The 18,160-nt window shown below is 39.4% G+C and overlaps 1 protein-coding gene across 2 annotated transcripts; it reads right to left on the bottom strand.

The window, feature by feature from the left end:
- Positions 1-233: 233 nt before the first annotated feature.
- Positions 234-16,808, bottom strand: LOC139465313 (O-acyltransferase like protein-like). 2 transcript variants are annotated; one of them, XM_071247005.1, is made up of 16 exons: positions 16,322-16,808; positions 14,233-14,435; positions 12,880-12,976; positions 11,916-12,009; positions 10,922-11,300; positions 10,292-10,418; positions 9,957-10,133; positions 9,107-9,200; positions 8,600-8,716; positions 7,451-7,616; positions 7,181-7,260; positions 2,733-2,831; positions 2,180-2,303; positions 1,654-1,846; positions 1,232-1,374; positions 234-499 (listed from the first exon to the last, which is right to left on the bottom strand). In XM_071247005.1, exons 1-16 carry the CDS (start codon positions 16,779-16,781, stop codon positions 386-388), a joined length of 2,667 nt encoding a protein of 888 aa, XP_071103106.1. In that variant the 5' UTR covers positions 16,782-16,808; the 3' UTR covers positions 234-385. The 2 variants fall into 2 exon arrangements, with proteins under 2 accessions (XP_071103106.1, XP_071103107.1); XM_071247006.1 differs by lacking the exon at positions 9,957-10,133.
- Between the last annotated feature and the right edge of the window lie 1,352 nt (positions 16,809-18,160).

Here is an 18,160-nt window from a genome sequence, read left to right as displayed (position 1 = left end):
AATTAGACAAATACTGATAGGCTGGTTTATCAGACTTTTTGCACTTGTAATCTAAATATGAAAACGTTTCGATCGAATTAAAGTAGCACATTATCTGTACTCATTTGCGTCATGATGCGTCACATGTAGATAGTTGTTTTTCGCATTGATCATAGATATGTACAACAACAATACGATTATCATTACTTTAAAAATAATACTTAATTACATAATTATACTTGCTAACATGACAGAATTAAATAAGAATATGTGTGGACATCATATATTATGCATGAGCCTGTGATTAGGCCCGAATAGTTAGATCACTAGTTGTTATTAAATAAATACAATACAGATATGACGATTATCAGAACGATTTTGCAATGGACATTACTATATAATCTTGTTAAGCAATTGTCTGTATAAGTTTTTCCAGTCTAACGAAAGGTTGTTCAACACACGACATGAGCACCAGGGCCAACGCCGTGGCCGTCACCAATATGGACACATAGAACAGCCACTGGAAAAGAACAAGAACACGGATGTACAGATAACTGTACCCTTTCAAGGTCAAGGTTGCGATCAAATATTTCATATCATGCCGGATTCATTGCATTGCTTTCTAAATGTATTTACTCATTTTTATCATATTTTATGCTGGAACGCACGGCATATATGTATACGATTTTGTAATATATGTTTATTGTTGTTACACAAAGAAAAACAGTGAAACAAAATAGAAGCCACAACAAATTCAAGTACACTGTACTTATAGCAAAGACAATTGAACGAGTGAGTGAGTTTGGCTTAACGCCGCTTTGAACAGTATTTCAGTAGTGATAGATTTTATGGTGTACGGTGTGGTGTTGTCAAACCAAGAAATATAATCAGGCGCATCGGTAACAGCTCGCTATTACTATGATAGTTGAAGTGCAAAATCAGAATTGAAAACAGGTGAGGAGAGGTGAAATGGGCGTTAACGTCGCTTTCAAGATTATTTCACTCACGTAGCGACATGTTTGCATGTGTGTATGTTTGTGTGCTGATATGACTGTGAGATAGTATGCCGACATTTAACACGCATACCCCCGCCATTAAATTGACATTAAAATCCGAGCTGACCAGTCCTTAATTTATCCCAGACAGGGTAAAAGGTAAACAAGTCAAAGAAGGGTTGCTTCATTCAGAAAATATTCCAGGTTTCATTGAAAAGGACACTACCACGTCTGTATGGTCTTTAAATGAAACGTACCAGCTCCAAGGGTGAGAGAAACACAAGGTTACGGGTTGCGCCAAGGACGACAACGATGACGAGAGGATGGATAAGATATATCCCAAATGTGATCCGACACAGGGGAAGAAAGAAGTTCCAAGATAGGAACTTACCAATATACCCTGAAACAGAATGAAAAGGAAAGCATTACGAATGACACCAAGGGTTAAATAAATACCCTTACCATATACATAAGAATGCTGCATTCTCTTGATAATGGAATTCGCATACAAACAAAAGAAAGGTACAGCAAGTTTAAGAATGAAGGCTGGTTGTCACTCATTTAACTATCTAAAACATTGATAGTTTCAGCGTTCCTCAGTGGCCCTTACCCTAACTTTTACGTTAAATCCCTGTTGCACATTCCTGCCTGTGTGTATATCTGCGTGTCACAAACGTACCCCCTTGTCCAATGCTGCAGGAAAATATAACCCAGGAGACAGCGAGACCCCAGGCAGGGCGGGCTAACGCCTCGTACAGGGCTGTCTGTGGGGCAGTCCATCTACTCCCTCCTACACGGTTTTCCAGGTACGTTACATACACCACGAAGGTCATCGTGCACATCGACGTCAACCACCCAAGTAGAAGTAGCAGCTAAAACGGATTGGATTACATCAAATACAATATCAACGTTCGATCACAGAACAGGATGTCTTTTATTAGTAAATATATTAAAAATAAAATTTGATTATGAAGACAATATTTTATTACTCGTTTTCCTGAATATGTACACTATAGCAGATTCCTTAAGAAGAGTAAATACCGACAAGACAAGAAGACGTCACATGCTAGTATTTAAGTGCAGACTACAAGTTGAATTTGACTTGAATGGATGCAGTGGACACTAACTCTATCATAGGACAAAGGATATCATTGATAAATATAAAGCAGTTATTATCTAACCATGTGTACGTTTGTTGTCGTTACCTTTCTGAGATAAACTCTTCTTCCCACTTTGTTTAAGATATACCCCAGCATCATCCCAATAGCAAATACGCCCACCCGGCAGTAGGGCTTGGCGTACACATCGGAGAAGTACCCGCTGTCCATCCTGAAATTAAGTGGTAAATTGTAGGTGTGAGCTAATGAATCGAGGGCGGGGGGGGGGGGGGGTAGTGGAGCTTGATCTTGGCATTTTAGGAAACATAAATTGTCTCAGAGTATACTTTGAAAAAAATAATTATGTTTGAAACTGGTGAAATAAACATAAAATATTCCGCCTTATAAGATAACCTGCAAGATGTTTTAACCCTATCCAGATTATGAAATGGTCTGTTCTTAAGAGGACAATGTAAACCTTTCGATCTCAGATGGAGTCGTATCTACAGGTATTTTGCTGTTACGAACACTGGGATCGTGGTCTTTCGGTATTGGAGTTTTCTTGTAGAAACTTAAATTGCTTTGTCGTGATGTTTTCAAATAGGCTGCAAGTGATCTCAAGAACTTATCGCGTCGTAGCTTTGTATTCAGGATTGCTTACCTCAGCATATTTCCGTTAATCTTGTTATTCAGAATACCAACAGATACAACTTGTGTGGCCACAAGAAACCCGATGAGGGTGAAACCAAGACGTGGTGATCTGAAAACAGGAGGAATGAGTGTATTGGCGCCACATAAAAGCAAAGGGATTTCCCAACGATATGATGGGTTTTTCTTTTTAGGTGTAAGTTAAAACTACATTGCAAATAATATTTGATTCAGGGTGCATGCTGAAATTTTTGTATTTATATCATAATACCGGTCCTATATTTCGTGGTTTCAATGATATATTAAATAAATAAATGATTTGCATTCACTACGTATCTATTCTATATATTGAACTATAACTCGCATAAAGAAAGACACGGTTGTGGATAACACCTTTATTGTTTGTCATGACATGTTTTTATGGGTAGTAGTAGTAGTAGTAGTAGTAGTAGTAGTAGTAGTAGTAGTAGTAGTATAATATTCAGAATTAATAGCCCATATGCTTACTACCTCACTAACATAGCTTGATAATTTCATATATAAACTGATAAATGTTTTAAGATGTATTACAGTGCATATTTTTCATTATAGTTTTAAAATTTGTTCACAAATTAAACTTAACCTCGGAAATTCTAAAATCCAAAAGTCGCTAGACCAGTATTTTTTGGTTTTATCGCCACTGGTCGGCCATGACGGCGGCCACTTGGCGAGCTCATTCACGCGAACAGTAAATTACGTAATCATAGATAAATTCAGCGCGTACGTCCGCCCCGGACTATTGATGAATGTTTTATTACCAGCTGGCGCAGGTTTTCACCATCATCTAAAACTGTAATTAAAATCAATACTTGTTAGGCAATACTGAAACTGTTCTATTAACCACCTGTTATGGGTAGTCAACTTTGACAGCCTATGACAGATAACATAGACAAATTAAATTACAACATCAAAGTAATTGTTAATGTGAGACGAGTAGAGCTGTGATGCCACAGAACTCCGTGGGTGATGGTCCTCGGCAAAGAGAGACAGGTCAGCCGAAACTGCTTAAGCAGAAGGCGACATCTTAGTCCTCGGCACACTTGCTTGAATAAACCCGAAGGGCCTCACAGGTCTCCCCTCTCTAGTTACAAGGTAACAAACCATCCATTATTCCTATTTTATGACTAAACTTCTCATATCATTGATATTATTATCTAGAAAATGGAAGAGTTAAGTTGAATCAGTACTGCTGTATTGTAAGGCTCAATCTACTATGATCAGGTTCTAAATTATTTAACGTTTAATACTTAGGTACTATCCAATGATGTTATAAGTGCAATGCGTCTTGGGCTCCTCCGGTTTATGTGTTGGTTTAATACACGAAACCAATATTTCTCTCCTATATTTCGACATCAATGATTATATTCTCCTTCTATGTATATCATCATCTGTCCAACATGCCAGATGCATATACAGTCTATATTTTCGTGCAGTAGCATAGCGTACATGTAGCTTTGTCACAAAACCGTTCCTAGAGTTTACACAACTTGTCAGCAAGATTTATTTTATACGTGATCGGTTATTCAATATTTTCCGACTGTCCACCGAGGTAAATTACGTACGCGCTTACATAATAGGCTACTACAACGCATTCCGTATTTCTTAGGTTATTTATCCTCATGAAGTAAGTATTTGAATATATTGAAAAGAGTCCCGTCCCTCACATAGTTCATACAACACAGCCTAAACGCCAATTTCATTACCGTAGTCCTTTAAATACAGTTATAGTCATCCTCTATACTTCATAACAATTAATTCAAATTTGCACCGCTTATGCAGACAATTACCGTTTTCACTTCATTAGCTGTCTTCGTCTAGCTCCGTATATATCAAGGAAATGCGCGTAGGCATAGCCGCCGTTATTCACTACCGTAGTCACCAAAATAATCACTACTAAAACTAACAATTAAACTAACTAAAACCCAGCTATATCTTCTCCCGCGTACATTCGTATCTTTATTTGGTATAAAGTATTTACGTTCCGTATTTGCCGAAATTATCATGTTATGATAATTATTACTGAAACTGCAAATATTAATGTTTACCGTCTTTTCATAAGTAAATTAAGTAAGTTACCCAAATAGGCGCGACATACCACACATAGAATTGTCATGTAGGTTTTACCGTACATGCTCTATTAACATGTTACAACTTCTCAATTTAGCTGTTAAGAACTGTTATTTGGCATTTCCGTTATTATATTAGTATATATTGCATCCGTTGTATAATGTGACCGTACATACTCCAATATAAACATACAATGCTTTTATTCCCAGATTTAGATTGAAACTGTGCTAGGATATTATCATTATTATCATTGTACGTCACTATTATATATTAATGTAACTTGAATGATATATCACACTTGCTTCAATAATCCTTAAGGATCTCACAGCTCTCTCCTCTCTTGTTTCGAGGCTAGCTCCCAATAGCTAATTCCCCATATCGAGGCCTGACAGTTAATTGTCCCCAGCAAGGCTGTCTTAGATGGTTGCAATTGAAAATAGCATAAACATATTAAATGTGTGAATTGTTGGATATTCTTAATGTTGATTACAACATGAAGTTCCAAACAATCTTGATTCTTTATTCTTTCTTATTCTTGTGTCTCAACTCTCATGTACAAACATTAGCTTAACTGTAACAAATAGAAAGCATTTCATTGAGTATATGACTTTTGAATTTCCTAAATTTACACATTAACTTCATAATACAGCAGTATTATACTAGGTTGGGCTTGTTTACTTTACAAAGGCATGAACATTTAACAATAAGGTGTACAACACAAACCTGGAAATTGCACTACATAAGTACATAATAGTCCAATAAAATGTACAGAAACAATGCCTTAACTGCACTAAATAAACAGGAAGCTTAATATTTCATATACCTTTTATAACTTTAGTCCATGAGAATATTTATGAACAAAGTTGAAGTCTAGGGTGTATTTCCATGAGCCAAGTCTAAACCAGCCACAAACCCTCAATTATGAAAAATTAAGATACTGTGTATGGTAGAAATTAAGAAGATGCATTTATAAACAAATTCCTATTTATGAACTTTCAAATGAGTGACTAAATGTGCCTTACCATTACTTTAGACTTCACTGGCTCCTAGCATGACTTCCTCATGCATGCTGCTTAAAGCACATGGTGACATGACCACACCAATCTGTGCTTATCTCCCTTCTTAATAAGGTTGATGTAAAATTGGCACATGACCAAAAAAATGAAACATAACATTCAAACCCAGGAAATTAAATAAACATCCTAACCATAACAATTATTTAATATTGTATATTGCTGTTGTTATATATAATACAAAATTTGTGGAAATTCTAGAAACCAGATTTGATACCTCCTTAACCAATTAAGCTATCATAATTGATAGAAAATAGAATTAAACATTTTGACCATTACACTTAACATTTTAAAGTAATGTACAGCCGTCGCAATGCTTGATATTTATTGCAAATGAGTAAGAAATGATGTTCATCTTCTATATATGACAGTTCTCTCATTTCTTGCTTCTCAAATATACCTGCCAGTTCCAATTCGTAGTTCACGAGAGCCCTATCTATACGGAGCGTCTATTTTCCAGTAATGTATCTTTTTTAGTGCACCTGTACATATTTCTGCCATACAAAAATACTTTCGTAACGATGATTCATCATTAAAATCCCAAACACACAGTTCCCCCAAATCTGTCCTCATATCTTAGAAATGTGCACTGTTTATCAAACTAAGATCGGAATTTCGTCAATTTATACAGTTTTCCGTTTCATACACTATACAGTTTGACGTGTTGCATCTGTAAGAGATGTCACTGCATTATAAATATCAGAAAGAAATGTGCTACAAAAGCTATCAAGCAATCAAAATATATCGGATGAAAGTAGATTCTCCCTGAATTCATCGACCTTATCCATGTCCCACGTAACAACATTTCTATTGTTTGTAGCGAAGTTTTTATATTTAACAACTTCTTTATTGCTTCAAACGACCATTTTATGATTACTTCACTTTTTTATAACGTTTCAATGATACGTCTGAGGAAGGGACAAGACGTAACACTAAAATTTAGTTACAAAGTTAACAATAAAGTAGTTGTTATCCATAAAATGTGTTACGTCCTCATGTTCTTCGAACTTCTGAATTTCTGTCAATGATTATATAACTATCAGAGCTCAATGAGATAAATCCAGTGGTACGAACAAAGTTGATTTCCTATAAAATACAAACATTTAATTTTTATCTACAATAATTACATTATTGCAAATACGAATATGTACATGTAAGAATTGGTCTATCCCACAGTTGCTTCCATTTCCGCACATTGTTATGAATACACTTTTGTGAATATCATGAAAAGATTGACAATGCAATCAACTCATATAGAAAGGGAGGTAACTGCAGGTCTTACCTGACCAGAGGTATAAGTATCACTGGGGAAATGAGGTAGAACTGGAAGTCGTTTACCAAGTAGTATGTCCAGCTCATACACTACAATACGAAATATGAGAGTAGAGCATCCCACACAGACTATCCTGAATTGTACGTTAAATTAGTATTTTGATAAATGATTTATATATTCTGTCAATCACAAACAAGTGATAATGCGATTGAACCAACGCAGAGGTAAGTGATCAGGAAATAAATCAGCAGGTAATGCAGGCATACATGTCCTTCTCACCATTTCATCTGCCTTGTAGAAGTTGCTGAAGAAGAAGACGTTGGCCCACCAGTGGTCCTTGCACTGGCTGATGGTACTGCTGACATACTTCCATCGAGGTCCTTGCCCCATGTAGGGAAGAATGTTGGTGAAGATCATCACCACCACCAAGTAACACGGCCATATTCTACACGAGATGATGAACAATACTGAAAAAAGTCCACATGCTTCTTGAACTCCGTTTACCTAAATAACCTGAATAAGCGTTCAAAAAGTTTTGCAACTTCAATATAAGACCAAGTCGCAGAATATCTTTTGCACTTATATTTTTCAATATAATCTCTATTCCCCTCAATACACTTATTCCATTTGTCCTTCAAGCTTTTAATACCACCTTTATAGAAATCCGCAGATTGGCCCTCTAACCACGCCTCTGTGGCAGCCTTTATGTTCTCGTCATCCTGGAAGTGTCTTCCACGAGGGCAGATTTCATTTGCCGGAACAGGAAATAGTCACTAGGGGCTTTTGCTTTGCATCCCTCCATGGTAAGGAACTATGTTACAGCGCGTTGTTCATGTTTGATAAAATCCATGATTGTGACCATCCATAGGTGAACGAGGCCATTACATCTAACGTATTGGTGTGTCTGGAACTTGTTATGACACGTGTCAACCTGATGGTATGACTAGTGTCACACCTGCCACACGTTGTCATTGTTTGTTGCAAAGCTTATTGAACGCCCCTCGTATTTGCTCCATTATGGGGAAACAAGAACACGCAAAAATTAATGTTTCTTCAAAATATACATGAACAGTTCGGGGGATATTTGTTTGCAGAAGGCCAAATAAATATTATCGACACGATTGATCTGACAGAAGCAACAGGAACGTAAGAGATGTTGGAAGTTTACAGTTGTACGACGGGTGGATGGACGATTGACATCGGTTATGACATGAGCTTACATGAACATTTGGGGGAGCTAAATATGTGCATTCTGTGTAACATTGTGTCATATGACATTTCCATACACCTTATTATCATTCTACATAATGAACGATTTTGAAAGTGAGATTGAAATGAATAATTTACCAGAATTGGCCTTCTATATTATGTGTAGCAATCTGTCACACGTTTCATGATCATACTGTGGGAGGAATTGTCTTTCAATACCTAACAATACGATGGAGATAAAACAGAATGATGAGCTTCGGTGTGACTTTGAATTTCTCTCCTGCTGCAGTCTTCTTGTTAATTCCTCTCAGGAAGTTGTAGGAGAGCAACGTCCCACTGTGGAGATAAAAGATTATCAAAAGGAGGTGTCTTGTTTCATAATTGGGCAAAATGTGACCACACATTTATATTAATTTCAAAATTCAAAATTAACAATGAACATGCATCGTCGGCAAGTTAAGATGTCTAGATAATATATTGATAGTTCTTCAAATGCTGTTCGGTCGCATATTTATATTTTCCTATTTATATCAGATCTGTCTAAACATTTTGATTCTTTTAAATCACAACTCAAAACACATTTTTTTGTGAAGCATGAGGCAAATACGTAGGTAGAGAAACTGTTCTGTGGCATTGTGCCACGTACCACTTTAAGATTCTAAATAAAGCCGCACTTTCTTTTATATGGAATTGGATCGACCTGAATAACTGTTACAGTATCATCACCTGAGTATAAAGAAAGTGTCAGCTGCAAAGGTACAGTTGATAATGGCTTGGAACCATAGACTCTGTGCAAATTCCACCCCAGTTACACTGTTTTCTGGGGACAAGGAAGATATGTTAATTACACTATTTGTATGTAAGTATGTGTCTCTACGACCAAATGTCATATCCTCTACAGATCGTGGATGTTGGTTGGTTAGTTTGTTGTTTAACGTCGCACTCAGCAATATTCCAACTGTATGACGGCGGTCTGTAAATAATCCAGTCTGGACCAGACAATCCAGTGAAAAATATCAAGAGCATCGATCCACGCAGTTGGGATCGATTACATGCATCAACCAAGTCTGACCACTCGATCCCGTTCGTCGCCTCTTACGACAAGCATAGTCGCCTTTTACGGCAAGCATTCAATTTGGTTGCTGAAGACCTATTCTACTCCGGATCTTCACTTGGATGTAAATAGATCATATCCATTCAAAAGAATACATTGCTTCATGTAAGAAGTAATTTATAATGCTTTCTGGATTCTGTCAATCGTGATCTGGCAACCAACTGACACATATAAGATTACCATTTCTTGTGTGTCGAACAACAATCTAAAGTGATGGCAGTTCCATCCAGTTTTCCTTACAATTGAATTTAAACAGATTAAACAGGCCAAGACGCATCAACGAATCCATCTTGATACACGTAATCAGCATCCTACGCACGAACCGTCCAAACTGGTCGTCAGTTGGTTTCAATGCGGAACTCAGAGACATCTGAAAAAATTCTGAAAATGGCTAAAATAGTTTTCACTGATTTGAACAAAGGACCTATTTCTAAACTTCAAAACATTAAGTCACACACTTACCAACAGTGTCAGGAGCTTTGTGGATGAAACTGATGCTGTTGCCCATGACAATCCAGGAGATGGAGAGGAAACGGACCCCATTGAGACAGAACAAAATGTTTGTGTTTCCCTCTCCAAGCACCGATGCGACGTTGTTGGGAAAGGAGAAGCATAACAGCGTGTCTGTGATCACCCCACCTGAGCCAGAAGCCTTTATGTAAGATATTAATGATCAAACCTGGGAATGAGCTTAATGAGTCAGGGAATATTACGGAGGGGTGTTTATAACTAGTTCCTGACAGTGACGACCGGTAAGAGGGACACTGGGGTTTAACATTGACATTGACGAAACTCACCTATTTTCCGAGAGCCTGCTTTTAATGGGTCTTCTTCGGTCTGGGTATTTTGCCTGCGCTGTATATATTCCATCTTGACTGATGAACACGTTACTGGCAGTTCGTCGATAGGCTGCAGCTGACTATTCTGAATGAAGTAATGTGCACATAAAGGATGTTTTAGCATTCATTCTTTAGTCCAAAATTAAAAATACTTTCCAAATATATATTTTTGTTGAAAGCATAATTGACTGCGTTGGCTGGCTACATATGTGGTAGAAAATGTAAGCGCACAATGTCGTTATCAATATGATGGCCAGTAATTTCGGTTTTATTTTGCTGATTGTCTTGTCTTCTAAATCATTTCGGGGGCACGGATGGCCCAGTTGTCTAAGGCGCAACGATTCGCTGTGCAGAGTTTTTGCGTCCCTTGGGTACGCCAGAAACCTATGATTGTGGGTTCAAATCCCGGTTATGTTTCTAGGTTTGTCAGCAACATACCCGTGCTCGTGGGTTTCACCGAAGCGGTAAACGTCTGAGACCTGCATCACTTCGGGCTCTCCTTGCATATTGAGCTGACACGCCGCGATATAACTGGAATAATGTTAAAAGTGGCGTTACTCACTCTAAATCATTTCCTTGAGAACGTACCTGACGTACACAACCCTCCTCTGCCATGGTTATGTGTGTCGATTCGTGATTACCCACTGTGAAGCTCGTCTCATCCATGCTAGCGGACCTCTCATCCACCTCAACGACGTCAAGGTGTTCCACAGAGTCCGGCTTAACACTGTCCAGCCGATATAGATTGCTTCCCCGTTTGGAGTGGGTGCTACTCCAGCGTGAAAAGACGCTACTCCTATTTGAGCGCACGCTGTTACGACGCGCAACCGAGAAGACACTTCCTCTCCTGCTGAAGAATCCTACCTGGATTGTATTCTTAACCTCTCCCTTTGGAGTTGTCAGCTTTACAATGATAGTCACCATGGTTCCGAGCAAAACTAAAGATGCAAATGTGGCAAGGACACATCTGGAAAAATTAAAATGAAAGATCTGTCACTACGATCTGGCTTTTGTCAGTGAATAGGTGATTTATAACACAGCGTGTCAGTGTGATGTGAGTGGAAAGCTCTTAGTGATGCACTTAGACGTTTACCTCTTGAAACCCAGGAACACGGGTGCAGTGCTTACAAATCTACACACATAATCAGGGTGAATTTGGATCATAGGTTTCTGTCACGCCAAAGGGACGCAACTCCGCACAGATTATTGCGACGCCTCATACTGCTGAGTCTCGCTCACAGGATAATTGGATAGATCAAAGATATAACCAGAAGATGGATATTTCATTTGTCAAACAGTTGTGAACAAGTGACTTGCTTTTGCATGTGTTTAAGTCGGGCTTCACCGATGGGACAGGATACGCTTACCTTCTCGCGAACACCTAGTATCATCTCTATTTGATTCATAAATACAGGCTTATGATATAGTCGGAATCGTGCCATGGATTCTGCTCTTTGATCAGATTAATTATGATTATGAAAAAGAATTTGTCTTTGTTGTTTATATGCATACTTGCATTAAATGGTCAAAGGTGTTCCACTCGGCTTATAGACAGTGGTAGTGTAACAGCTTATATACCCACACAGAGAATACGGCCGCCGCATCGTCAACAAGTCGCAGGTCCTCCTGGCAAGTGATGCTGACCAAACTGATGTTGATTTGTGACTGGTCCTTATCTGAAACGAAAATACTAAGGTTTACATTTTATTTTTGTTTGTTGTTTAACGCCTCACTCGGCAATATTCCAGCTATATGACGGCGGTCTGTAAATAATCGAGACTGGACCAGACATACCAGTAATTGACATACTGAGCATCGGTCCACGAAATTGGGATACGATGACATGCAGCAACCAAGTCAGCGAGCCTGACAATCCGATCACGATAGTCGCCTCTTACGACAAGCATAGTCGCCTTTTACGGCAAGGGTTGCTGAAGACCTATTCTACCTCGGATCTTTACGGGTCTAATTACAGTGCGACTAAGTGAATTTTTGAATGGAACGTCTACATATGATTATATAGACAATACTGTGTATCCATGATTCAATTTATCCATGTCAATGCGGATGATTTTACGGAAACATCAACGATGACCTGACGAGAGTTCTCTGTGCATGAAGCACAAGAAAGGTGTGTAAACTGCACATGCAATAAAGCAAGATAAATCACACTGATTATACAAGTATATTCCTTTCATCAACATCTTGCTGTTTTATTTCCTTAAAATTCAGTCTTGTATTTTATATGCGTTCTGGAAAATGGTTATGCATTTAACTGTAAAGATCCGGGTAAGAATTCAGAAACCCATGCTTGTCGGAAGAGGCGACTAACGGGATCGGATGGTAAGGCTCGCTGTTTTGGTTGATGCAATGCATCGTATGCCAATTGCCTAGATCGAGGCTCATTACTCAATATTGCTGAGTACGTCATCAAATACAAATAAATCATTCAGGCTATTTCCTCACAATCAACGCCCATGCCATTAGCAGAATGTAGAAGTAGATTGGCAAAATGGATATCAAACTGAAACATCTATAGTACCTACATGTGTTGATGATGGTGGTGAGATCCTCCTGTACACACCCAGTAGGGATGCAGATGTCCTCTGTCAGGTGCGGCAGGTGCACAGGGAACGGCAGGTGCTGCAGCAGACAACACCATGATGCAAGAATGTCATTACATGCAAGAAGTGCATTGGCAAATATTTGGTATTTTTGTTGTGATGAAGTTATCACCGATTTGTGTGCTGTTCATCTCAGTATGTGGTAGGGGTACGGAGTTTGATCCCTAAGGCGTACTAGAAACCTATGATCGGGATTCAAATCCAGATTCGCACTGATTATATTTTTGTAGGTTTGTCAGTACCGTAATCGAGCTGGTGGGTTTCGTTTAGGACTTAATAACTTGGAGGTTTTTCTTCCACATCATGTCCATACGCAGTGCTGTAACTGAAATATTGTGGAACTAAACTCACTAACCCACTCACTCACTCACTCATAGTGTGTATCATGCTAGGCGCCACTAATATATACGATTCCATCTATCGTGGGTATATTGTCATCTGCAGTTGCAAGAACGTGTTATTTCTTTTCCGAGATAAACCTTCTGGCGAACCTAGTATATTGCTATACGGTCTAGAGTGAGTGAGTGAGTAAATGAGTTGGGTTTACCGCCGCTTTTAACAGTATTCCCGTTATATCACGGCGTGTCAGCTTAATGCGGAAGGATAGCCCGACGTGATGATGGTCTCAGACATTTGCCACTTTGATGAAACTAACGAACATGCATGGTGCTGACAAACCTAGAAACAGGGGGGCTAACAGGGATTCGAACCCACAGTCATAGGTTTCTGCCCAATGGACGCAACTCTACACAGCGCATTGGGGTGCATGGGCCATCCGTTTTCCAATATGATGTAAAGAGTTATGCTTTGTTTAAGGGTTAGGCTTACACAGATAATATATGTGATAATATGTGTTTCTCATCTCCAGTCACAGTGGTTATGAAGTGTCGCTACACTGTGTTCTATACCGACGTCAATCAGTAGGTTTGGATATTATCTATATTTTTGAATGACATTGCCAAGCATTTTTATTTTTAATCACCTTTTGTTTTAAATGATTTCTTCCTTAGCGTTCGGTGTGCAATATATGTCTTTTGACATTGCTACTTTGTTGATCAATTCTCCCCTTGGTGTGGTCAACCCACGAAATACACATAGGAAGCAATTAATGTAATTGTACTGTGGACATTGTCGCAGGAAATGTGAACGACGTTTTAAATGAATCATGAATCTATTTTCCAAACATTGTGCTCATGTGGGAAATCAAACCTTCAGCGCGAAGAGCGGACGCTTTAACCACTAGGCTACTAGGCCACTAGGCTACTCCATTGTCACCTGATCAGCTATGTAGTCCTCCAACCACCCAGGGGAATCAAACGAAGCCGAGCAGTACTGAGCTTGTATTTCCCTCTTGACGTCACTTCCTGAACCATGTGATGTCATCGAGTGACGAACGGCTCTACATTGGTCGTAGTTCCCATGCCACGTGACTAAACCCTTGATTAACCCAGGACCTTGCTTACCAGTTGCATCATACACTACAAATCAGAAGCAAATATATATGAATGGAACCAGGTGAAAAGGGTAAACAAAATACACACATTTCGGGTACATGTCACTTAATAAAGGTCTTTTTCAACGACATGGTGCATATGTCAATTAATATTTCAACATTAATTTCCAGGAAGTGAATTTGACTATATCAACTAGTGGTTGATAGCACGAGCACGGAAAACATGATGTATATTTCAATTTTTATATCAACATTATTTAAATAAAGTGAATTGGACTGCATTAACTAGTGGTTGATTGCACGAGCACGGACAAACATAGTGTATATTTCAATTTGAATGTCAATAATATTTAAACAAAGTGAATTTGACTACATCAACTAGTGGTTGATAGCACGAGCACGAAAAAACATGGTGTATATTTCAATTTTTATATCAACATTATTTAAATAAAGTGAATTTGACTGCATCAACTAGTGGTTGATTGCACGAGCACGGACAAACATAGTGTATATTTCAATTTGAATGTCAATAATATTTAAACAAAGTGAATTTGACTACATCAACTAGTGGTTGATAGCACGAGCACGGACAAACATGGTGTATATTTCAATTTTTATATCAACATTATTTAAACCAAGTGAATTTGACTCCATCAACTAGTGGTTGATAGCACGATCCCGTCGGATCACACATTGAATCCACACGGTGTCCATCGTAACAGGTTTTGTCCATCGATCATCACCCAAGAGGAGTTGATCAAAATATATCACAGGACATACAGCAGCAGAGAATCGACACTGCACTCGTATGCGAGCTACAGACGAAGAAATGAACGCTACACTCGACACTGTATTCATGAAGTCGACCGATACGGCGGTGGAAGTGTCATGATGTGGGCAGGCATATCCGTGAATGGTAGGACAGATCTGGTGCACGTACAGGGAAATTTAACTGTTGTACGCTACCGTGATGAAATCCTTCAACGTCACCTTATTCCCGCCATTGACGTCAGAAGAGATATTTTACAGCAAGACAACGCTGGATTATCTTGCCCACAACAATGTTACTGTGCTGCCATGGCCCTCCAAATCGCCTGATCTAAACCCCTTTGAACATTTGTGGGATCTGTTAGACAGACGTGTACGACGCCGACAGCGTCAACCACAGACGCTTCAACAGCTGAACCATGCATTGCAGGATGAGTGGAGAAGGATTCCACAACGCCAGGATTCGACGACTCATACAGTCCATGACCAGGCGGTGCAGAGCTGCTATCGATGCTCGTGGTAGTAACACCCGGTACTGACTTTGGCACAGTGCCATCACAGACACAGACGTCCCTTAGAACATTAAAAGACTGTTTGTAGTGTAAGAAACATGTGCCTCAACCCGTGGAAAATGTGGTTGTTGTATCTTCATTATTAATTGTGTAATCCTATTTCATTAAACATGTAATGACACACTGATTATTCTGTTATGCGTTTCTTTTTTTTGGCCAGTGTAGTTGTATACAATCGTTGCAGGCAAAACATTGTATCGTGACTGAGAACCTGCAATAAGTGTGCAGCCCGCCGTCGAGTGGATGCCGAATTGTATCCACCTTCAGTTCCTACAACGTAATGCATACAACAAGTTGTACTAGCTAGTCGTACCGTGTGAATGCCCCTTCACACTGTGCTGGCATCAGCTTAGACCACAACAATGAAAAATCATTAATATTTGGGGCATAATAGGGTCATAGGGTGCTTTAGGCCAGTGGTTAGCGTGTTTGCCCAACGACTGTCCGCTTGCTTTTCCGCCTTGTTATCATTATGTGCAAGTAATGTATCATGACTCACTACGAATGTAATCGACCTGAACTGAAAAAATCAGCCCACTCCAACTGCTAACACTCATAAGAAATTACTCACTGTTTATAGCCCAGTCCTTCCTACGTTGAAGGTCCACGGCGTAGTGGTAAAGTTCCACCTTGCAGTCGTCAGTGACGTTGTAGCTGTAGATGTCCATGCCGGCCTGGATGATTCCCGCCCATACAGGAGGGAAGAGGACAGGTAAAATCCCAAATTGACGCGACCTTGAACTAGTACTCCCAGTGACGTTGTGACGTTGACCCTTAAGTGTCGGGTCAAGGTCAGTATCATCCGTGAATAATTTGTCGCCTGTTGAATGGTCCTGTGATAATCCAGTACCGTTGGACACATGCTCAAGCGATATCTCCCGGGGATCATCCAGAGACGCCGTCTCAGTTGAGGGCTGTGTCGGCATATCCGAAGAGCGACATGAAGGCACACTAAGCAGAATTATCCATATCAACCCCCTGCCCATGCTGACCTTTGAGCATTTCCACACAACGCGGAGAATACAACTCATCAGATGTTATGCACATACAGGAAAACGTTAATGAAATGAAAAGTATAGATCAGATACTTCGTTGCAGCATGGCTACTGTTCTGAAAGACAAAGTACACATCGTGTCATTTCAAATTAGTTATTTGAAGGTCGATTTATACACTGGCATGCACTGAATCACAACACAGAAGGATCGTTCTTCACTGCGTGCCGCCTACGCTTGCAACGTTGTCAACACTCTATATGCATGTGACAGCGTTACCTGCGTGTGTATCTCCTGTAACGAATGAGAATAAATGTAGCTGTACACACTCCAATACAACTAAAAGGTATTGATCCATCAGCTGAATGATATATCTTGAGGTAGCTGCTACCCGGAAGGGGACACTCATGACCCAGTCGTCGCTGTGTCGAGTTGGCGCACCTGAAACCTGTGATCTTGGGTTTGAATCCCGGTTCATCTTGATAATGTTTGTGAGCACAGACACGTGCGTGTGGGTTTCACCAAAGTGGTAACGTCTCAGACAGGCTTCATATTGGGATTTCCTCCAGCATCAAGCTGACGCGCAGGGATATCACACATTTAAACACACGCGCACATACATACACGCACGCACGCACACACACGCGCGCACGCACACACACACGCGCGCGCGCACACACACGCACCAACATACACTCACATATATATACACACACACGCACAGGCACACGCACACGCACATACACACCCATACACAAGGTAAAATATACTTCGATGTGGCTCGTCCAACCGTTCTAAATAACTACAATTGCTTTATGTGCTACTGCAATCATTTACATCAAGCGAGTTTTATTCACTGGCATAGCTATTCATACTCAGCGTTCTGTTGCATCAGTACGCTGTGACATTGATTGTGTAGATCAGTGATTTCACGTGGTGCCTGTAACATCCAACACGTATGTATAGATGTATATTATATAGGGTGTCCTCAACACGTATGTATAGATGTATATTACATATGGCGAACTCAACGCGTTTCTATACATGTATATTAACATGGTGACCTCAACATGTATGTATAGATGCATATTACATATGGCGAACTCAACACGTTTGCATACATGTATATTAAGATGGTGACCTCAACACGTATATATAGATGTATATTACATATGGCGAACTCAACGCGTTTCTATACATGTATATTAACATGGTGACCTCAACACGTATGTATAGATGTATATTACATATGGCGAACTCAACACGTTTGCATACATGTATATTAAGATGGTGACCTCAACACGTATATATAGATATATTTTACATATGGCGAACTCAACGCGTTTCTATACATGTATATTAACATGGTGACCTCAACACGTATGTATAGATGTATATTACATATGGCGAACTCAAC

This window comes from Haliotis cracherodii, unplaced genomic scaffold (assembly GCF_022045235.1).
Source record: "Haliotis cracherodii isolate W230 unplaced genomic scaffold, xgHalCrac1.p SCAF_18, whole genome shotgun sequence".
Lineage (NCBI taxonomy): Eukaryota > Metazoa > Mollusca > Gastropoda > Lepetellida > Haliotidae > Haliotis > Haliotis cracherodii.
The sequence above is the reverse complement of the archived record's forward strand: the minus strand, read 5'-3'. Positions and strand labels throughout refer to the sequence as shown.